This window comes from Vicia villosa, unplaced genomic scaffold, assembly GCF_029867415.1.
Source record: "Vicia villosa cultivar HV-30 ecotype Madison, WI unplaced genomic scaffold, Vvil1.0 ctg.005127F_1_1, whole genome shotgun sequence".
Taxonomy (NCBI): domain Eukaryota; kingdom Viridiplantae; phylum Streptophyta; class Magnoliopsida; order Fabales; family Fabaceae; genus Vicia; species Vicia villosa.
In genome coordinates, this window is record NW_026706578.1 from 24,903 (window position 1) to 33,521 (window position 8,619).

Consider the following 8,619-nt stretch of genomic DNA (forward strand, 5'->3'; position numbering starts at 1 on the left):
GCTCAGTTGATCTCAACTGAGAACAAATAGAGCACATATGAGCTTAATTTATGCATTTAAGAGGATACAGAATATTACAACATCCTTCTCTCAACAGTGTTAAAATGTGTAATTTGTATTAGTAAATGTTTTAATGTGCTAGTTATAATGAATTTGCTGCCCATAAAAAATTTAAAAGATCTTCTGACTCTTAATACTAGAAATGATGAACTTATTGACGCATAAAAAGAAGATGGTATATCCTCGGACTTATATTCTCTCTCTAAAGATTCTAGAGAAAAAGTTACATACTTGAAAAGCTCTCAAAAATTGTAAAGGAAAAGAATGTTCGAACTAATTTAAGTTTATTATTGTTGTTCTTTTTTGTATGTGGGATGTATGCATGTGTGTATATTATAGTGATAAAATTTCACATTAACTTATGGTGTTTTTCGATATCTATCAAGACTTACAATTCACACATGTAAGCTTTTCACGTTAATATGAATTAACAACTGTCAATATACATTTAGTTTAAAATAGCAGTAAGTTAAATGTTTAAAATGATATTTAACATGAAGTATTAGCATATTTAACTTAGAATTGATGGCTGGATGGGCCAAAAGAAATTTGTTCATACGATTATTTAGGTGGTTTGTGGTACATGTGTTTGTAAACATGATTTTGTTCTCTGGATTCCACTTACAATAATTTGATTGTATGTATATAAACCACTACTTGCTAACAAGATTAGTAAAGAAGTTTATTTTCTTATTGTATGATTATGTACCAAACAAACTTTAATTTGAACAGCCAGCCAACGTGGTAGTTAAATCCTAAGTAATTTGCAAAATGTTTTGGAGGGACGAGGTTTAGTCTGTAGGATTTTATGTAAAAATGAATAGGGCATAGAAATTGGATGATTAGCCTCTAATTAATTTTATTCGGTTTAAATTCTTTTTCTTTTTCCACTTAAATTTTTGATCACACTTTTAATGTTTCAAAACCTTCCTTCGTGCTTAATAAGTTTTGTACTTACTGCTTTTGGAGTTAATGTCATGAAGATAATAAAATTTTCTGCATGTGATTTTATTTTACTTTCAATTGTTTCTCAATTATGATTTTTTTAAAATAATAAGAGTATTTAGTTTAGTTAATTTTAATAAAATGTAAAATGAAATTGATTATAATGATTTAATATTTTACATCCTAAAAAATCTAAAATATATTAATTTAAAAAGATATTTTTTAATATTAAATATATATATTCAAGCCATGTATTAATTTGTTCCAATATTACTTTTCTTTCTTGGAGATGGTTATCTAGCGGATATCCTAAGTTTAGATCCAATTATTATGATTGGTTTAAATTTCCTTTATCCGATTCAATCATGCTCTAGTCTTTTTTGTGTAAGGGTTGCACCCCTAGTGCGAGCTTTATTAATCAATTGCCTATTAAAAAAAAAAATAATAAATAATATAACATAAATATATTGTGCTAAACATATATCAAACAACTCAACAACTCATGCATTCTTTCCTACAAATGAAACATCAAACACCATGTTTTGTTTATCTCTTAACTCAAAGAGACAGGTATCTCCTATCTCCACCCTACAATCTTTTCTAAACTTGGACCAACCTCCACTTAATCTCCATCGCTTGATACTAGGATAATAATTAACTTTTACCAACCATAATTTTTCCTTCATTTTCAGCTTTACAATTTGTTTTGGCCTATTCATAAGCTCGTTTGGAACATTCTACAAATACAAAAAAAAGAATTATATATGTAAATTTATATATATTTATATATGGTAACTGTTATTTACGTAATTAGTCATACCGGATATAAACAATTCACAAGAAGCTTAAATGACGAGTTCATCACATTACGACTTTTTGAACCTGCATAAACACACAAGTGACAACAAATAATAATTAATTTTTATATTAAAAATTAAGTGCTCAATTTATTAGAAATTTTTAGATATGTCACTCTGCTCAAAATTTATATTATGTCTTTGAATGTATCAATAGTCCTTTGTTAGATTCTTACATTAAAAAAATGAATCCTTAAACTCTTATATATTTTTGAAAGCCCTATCACAAATTTAAAATTATTTAAAACTTAACAAGCATAGCTAAAACTAATTTAAAAATCACGTTATTTAAAATTTATGGAAATTTTTAAACTAAAGTTTAACAATATAATATAAAAACTTTTTAGTTTAAAAATATATAAATTATTGATAAGGGTAAAGATCAAATCAAAAGAAAATATTTAAGAGAACTATTTAAAATTACAAACATTTAAGAAATCTTTACATTAATAAAATTTCATTTTTATAAAGAGTTAGAACAATATACCTTTTGATCTTCCTCTAGAAGTTTCTCCCACACTTTTTTTCTTTGCAACGGTAGTATCACTAGAAGATACACCTATATAACCCATTCATGAACAAAAACACCAAGACTATAAACATAATATAGATGAAAGATGATAATCAAACATAATTCAAAAATATTTTAACTAATATAAAACAAACAAAATATGAATGAAAAAAAAGGAAATACCTGAAAACATTTTATGTTTCTTCTCCTTTCTGACTCGATTAATGGTAATAGAAAATGAAAGTGGTTGATCTTGAGTCATCACAAATTTACAAACATCACCGATTTTTAAATTATATTTTTCTGTAAATTTCTTCCAACCACGTTTCATACTAAATCCTCCATTGTCATCATTATACTCAATATTCACTTCCATAGCCATGTCATTCTCAAATTTTATCATTGCTTTTCTTGCACTCTTTTTGAAATATTTTCTCGAAAACACTACTGGAATCCTCTGTTTAAATTCATGAATCATGGTTTATTAGTGGTTCATACAAATGAACTAAAGCCAAAATTAATAGACATTTTAGATAGAATACATACCAACGTATAGCCTTTAGCGTAAGATGGTTTCAGTGTAACTTCAAAATATGGACTATCATTATTAGCCCTCCCATTAATAGCATATCTCTTTTTACCTACAAAATTATTTAAGGGAAAAAACCATTTTCAATATTTAAAACTATGTAGTAAATTTAACCTTCAAAACGTGAAATTAACTTGTTTTGAAAATTTTCCAGAAAAAAAGTAGCTATTTTACAGTTATTATCACAATAAATCATTTTTAAAACATATGAATAATAAATCATAGAACATTTTTCCTCATTCAATTAAAGTAGTTTTCATATTTTTCTATATTCTCTTAAACATTTTTAAAATAATAGTAAAGTGAGACAACTTTTAACATAAATTAAAATTTGATTATGATCAAGACCTCAAAGCTTTTTCTTTCAAGATCAAAGCCACGGTGTATAGCAAATATAATTTTGGTATTAAAAAATAAACTAAAATAATGTGTGAGATGAAAATAAATTAAAAATCATAATCTAACAAAAAAAGAAAAAAAAAACGTGAATAAAAAAAAAAAGATGAGATTGAAATTATTAAAGCAAAAAATTAAGCATGAAATTGAAAGAAAAAAAATAGATGAACTCACCTGCATGTTTTGGTTGGGTAGTATTCAAATCTGAATCAACTTCTCTTTTTCTTTTGTTACTTTTTTTCTTTTTAGGTAGTGCAACTTCTTCACTCTCATCTAAACTCTCATCAACCTCATCTACACATCTTATATCAGAATAATTTATTTCTAAACAACTTCGATTAAATATCTTAACTTTGAAGTGTGATTCATCTATATATTTAAAAGTTAAGAAATATGCAAAATTAAAATTCTTAGCAAAAATTTCCCAATTTTTATCAAACCAAATATCTCCATCACGCTCTACCCAAAATATTTTCTGTTGAACACCATTTGGAAGTCTAAGAAATATTGGATTTGAAGTTCCATTCCAATATTTGTTAACATATGATTTTGGAATTCTCTGCAATACATGAATTCAAAAATATAAACATGCATAAACAAAATGGTATATATAAACTAAAATGAAACATATACATACCAGTTGTTTATTCTTCATTATTACTCTATGAAAACTGGGACGCTGTTGAGTTGCCATGTTCTTGAAGCTTGTTTGTTGAGTTGAGCTGAGAAGCCGATATGGTGATTTTGTGTTTTTCTTTTGTTGCTGGGTTTATCTTTGTTTGATTGATTGAACGCTTTCAATGGTTTGTCTTAAATATAAATAAAATTATTATTGGTGTGTGGTTGGTGAGGCCTAGCCTCTATTTTCCAAAAAAAACATAGTATGTAAATACTATACAAAATTTGTCTTAAATATATATTATAGAATGAGAATGTTGGGTGAGTGAGTGGGTGGGGCTTACCTCATATGGTTATACGAATTCACTTCATCTCTGAAAGTGAAATTTAAATACTCCTATTGATATTTATTTCTGCTGGTCTAGTTAAAGAAACAAAAGTAAACATTTTCTTATACACTTTCTAAACTAAAACTACTTCCAACCTTTTAAACTCATTGAACTATATATGTTTTACATAAATAAGTGAAAATTTCACCTTCATTCACTTACGCAAAAGGTGAATATATTATTATTTTATTATATACTTGTAACTTTCCAAGGATTTTGGGAAGAATGGATTTATACTACTTTATGATAACATCCCTTAGAGTGTTAAAAATCTTTTGACACAAAATCTCCCGTCTCTAATTCATAGCCTTGGGTTCTCCAATTTTCAAGTAATTGATGACGTGTTTTTTTAAGGTCATTCAACAAAAGACTTGGTAACCAAAACTTTATGAGACGTAGTAGGGAGTATGCTATAAGAGACAGTGTTGTTGGCATCATAATGCTGAATTGAAGTCGTATGTCTTACACATTCAATTCTGTACTTGATCAAAGGACTAAGGAGTACTATTAACATATTCTTTAAATCTAATAATGACATTGTTAATGATAAATTTCTATTTGCTGTTGATGCTTAATAATAAAATTGATGTCCGTTATTCATCCATTAACTATCTTAGTTTGATGCAATGCTGGATTATAAAAGTTTTATGCAAAAAATACACCACTGCTTTATAAATTTAGTTTTATTTTTGGTAGGAAATCTTTATGCTATCTGTACTAAATAGTATTATCGGGTTTTGATAAGGGCTTAGCAATAGTGGGGCCTCTTTCAATGGGCTTATTATCTTTTGTTGAGGCCTGCTCAAAATCTAAAAAAGTTAGGCCCAAAATCAAGAAGGTTAGAGATGTAAAGGATTTAGGAGAAAAGGTTGAAAGGCCCGATATCCAACAGTCGTATTTCGCATGTTTGATGCAAGGAGAATTCGAGATGTCTATGATGGGAAAGATGAACTACTTTCTTGGACTACAAATTAAGCAACTCAAAGATGGAATCTTTATCAATCAATCCAAATATTGTAAAGAACTATTAAAGAAGTTTGATATGGACAATCCAAGTGGTACTTTTATAAGTTAAAAGTACCTTATAAATGTTCATTCATTATGACTTGGTAAATATGTATGATATGTATGCTTTATATTTCATAAAATAAAAGTTTTTGGAAATTTTCAGTCCAGGAACCGGTTCCCATGTAGGGACGAACCGGTTCCCCATAGTAATTTCCAGAAGCGTTGTTTTTTTGTGTCTCAGGAACCGGTTCCCATGTAGGGACGAACCGGTTCCCACGTACATTTTCCAGATTTTTGCTTATCTTGTTTGGCTGTACATGAAGGTATGTGTGGTCATTATTGTTTTGCCTTATTTTTTTCTATTTATTTATTTTAGTTCAAATATATGTTATACCATTTCACACCACACATTTATTCTCTTTTACTCTCATTCACACACATTTACTTTCATTATTCACATACATTCATCTTCATCTTCTCCAAACACCCTTCCACCTCCATAGTCAAACCCCATTCAAAGCTCCATTATCTCTCCATAACTCTCCAAATTAAATTACCCACTACCTCTAAACACTATATAATCCTCCACTCTTTCACACAATTCACTCAAATCCTTCTCCACTCACCAAATCCTAAAATCTCAACTTAAACCCTAACTTTCAACTCCTTTCAACAATGGCACCCAAAGTTTCAAGAAGTGCAAAGGGAAAGAACAAAATTGGAGAGACAAGTGAAGATCCTCAAGAGATCCAACCAACTGTCAAGAGTCGGAGACTCACATTCAACATTCGGAGTCGAAAACTCCTTGCGGCAAAATACGGTAAACTCCCCGATTTCCCTAATCACAGCTTCAATTTTCCGGGTAGACTAGCTAATGCAGGGGTCGCTAATTTTGTGCTTGACCATGGTGATTATTATCCGGATTTGGTTAGAGAGTTTTACCACAATCTTAGGATAGTGACCGATGAATTTGATGATTTCACATTATTGTCAAAAGTTTCAAATAAGGATATATGCTTAGATGTTGAGGAATTTGGAAGAGTGTTAGGAATCCCATCTCAAGGCTTAGTGCTCCTTCAAGGTAACATACCGGAGGATTGGCAACCGTATAGTAAGATTGATGTTTTTGTGGATATGTGCCGACCAACTCAACGCCACTCAGTTCGCCAACAGCTTGCTATCAAGTTTAACATGTTCGGTTCAAGCTTATCGGTGAGTGATAGGATGCTCCATCTAATCATTGCTTATGTTTTATTTCCAAAGAATTCTAACCATTCCAGGGTCAATGAGTTCGAGTTGATGGTTTTGCTTGCTCTAAGGCGTGGCATTGAAGTCAATTGGGCGCTTTCAATTATGCGCCACATGCAGCTTATGGCGTCCTTTAAAGGAGGCTTACCTTATGCAAGGGCCATCTCTCATATTGTTCGGAATGCTGGTGTTCTCCTCCAACGGGAGCCAAAGAAAAATATGGATGAACAAGAGTGTGCTATCACCACCGCTACCGCTCTTAAAAATACAGGAATAGTTACGGATCGTGAAGGTAGATTTGTTTACAAAGTTGATTTTGAGCCAGCCGTGCCACAAGATCCTCAACCTCCCGAAGGTGGATACACAATGGATATGATGTTTTCCAAGCTTTGTTCTATTCAAACATCCATTGATAACAACAAGAGGGAGAATAACTATGAGCATAACCTTATGAGAAGACAAATGCGGGAAATTCAACGGACTCAAAGGCGTATCTTGGCTCATTATGAGGGAGAGGAAGGAAGTGAAGAAGAAGAAGAACAAGAGGATGATGATGAAGAACATATGGATGAAAGTGACTAAATTATGTGCTTTAATTTCTATGTAATGTTTTCTTTCTATTATTCGTTTTTACTTATGTTTTCTAGACAATGTTCCATTTATGTTCGTGATGTTTAGGACTATTTATGTTTTTGTGTTGTAATCGTAAAAAACTACGTTTCGTATCGTTTAAATCATGTTATGTTTGTAGTATTTCATTTTTGTGTTATCTTTGTGGTATTTTACATTGTGTTATATTTCATATACTTTTTATCTTTTTCCCCATCCTTTTTGATAATAACAAAGGGGGAGAAGAATATGCATGTGTTTTTGTTGTTGTTTTGTTTCAAAGAAAAATGCAGGCCATTGTTAAAATTATCAAATGAAACTCATCACCATAAATCAAGGAATCATGGATTTAGGGGGAGTCTCTAACATAGGGGGAGCCTTGCATTGTTCAACATAATTTCAAAAGCACAAAACAACTTTTTCAAAACATTTTCAAGACTTGGTTGTCATCATCAAAAAGGGGGAGAATGTAAATGCAAGCTTCTCAAGCATAGTGTGTTTTGATGAAGACAATATGGACATCAAGCTTTTATAAAGGATGTGCAAAAAGAATTTCAAAGAATCAAGCAAAAATACATCATTTCAAAGTCTTGAAGAAATTGTGAAGATTCAAGAATCAAGCTAAAATGTCAAAGGTATAAACAATACTCACTTTGACATATAATTGTTCACAAATATATTTCCATGCATATCATAAACATACTACAAAGTGTCATCCTTCAAAAGTTCATTTAAAACCTTTTTCTAAGTTAAAATTCAAAATAAAGGTTTTAGGAACCGGGTTGTCCCTATGGGGGAACCGGTTCCCAGCATTCTAAGTTTTCAGTTCTCTGTGTTTTACTATGGGGAACCGGGTTGTCCCTAGGTGGGAACCGGTTCCTCAGTTCAAAATTTGAAATTTTCTGCTGTAACGTTCAGCAGGAACCGGGTTGTCCCAGGCAGGAACCGGTTCCTACTGAACCAGTGTGTTTTTTCATTGCATGATCTTATTCAAACGAATCCTTTTTCTTACCACTTGATCATTGCATTGTTTCATGGAAAAATAACCATTCAAAGAGGTGTTTGACACATTATAAATACTACATATTTCAAAATCATTATTCACCTTCTTCATTAACAATTCATACTCATAAATTTCATTATTTTCAAGTGTCCACAAACCAGAATTTTTTATATGAAACTTTCTACACACATTTTCATTGAGAATTCATTTAAAGTTTCATGCATACATTGTGAACACTTATATTCATTTTGAGAATTGTTTATTTGAAGAAGAAGATCAATCCAAGATTGATAGTGCTATACAAACTTCATCTAAATCTCTTGTAAAAGTTCAAAGAAAATTATCTCCTTACTATCCAGGATTGTTGGAAGTAAGTGGTGTGTTTG

General features: G+C 30.5%; 1 protein-coding gene across 1 annotated transcript; it reads right to left on the reverse strand.

Moving 5' to 3' along the window:
- Window positions 1–1,481: 1,481 nt before the first annotated feature.
- On the reverse strand, window positions 1,482–4,194 carry LOC131642492 (B3 domain-containing transcription factor VRN1-like). Its single transcript, XM_058912735.1, has 7 exons — window positions 3,996–4,194; window positions 3,533–3,917; window positions 2,920–3,014; window positions 2,557–2,830; window positions 2,350–2,421; window positions 1,826–1,887; window positions 1,482–1,742 (listed from the first exon to the last, which is right to left on the reverse strand). Exons 1-7 carry the CDS (start codon window positions 4,050–4,052, stop codon window positions 1,506–1,508), a joined length of 1,182 nt encoding a protein of 393 aa, XP_058768718.1. The 5' UTR covers window positions 4,053–4,194; the 3' UTR covers window positions 1,482–1,505.
- Between the last annotated feature and the right edge of the window lie 4,425 nt (window positions 4,195–8,619).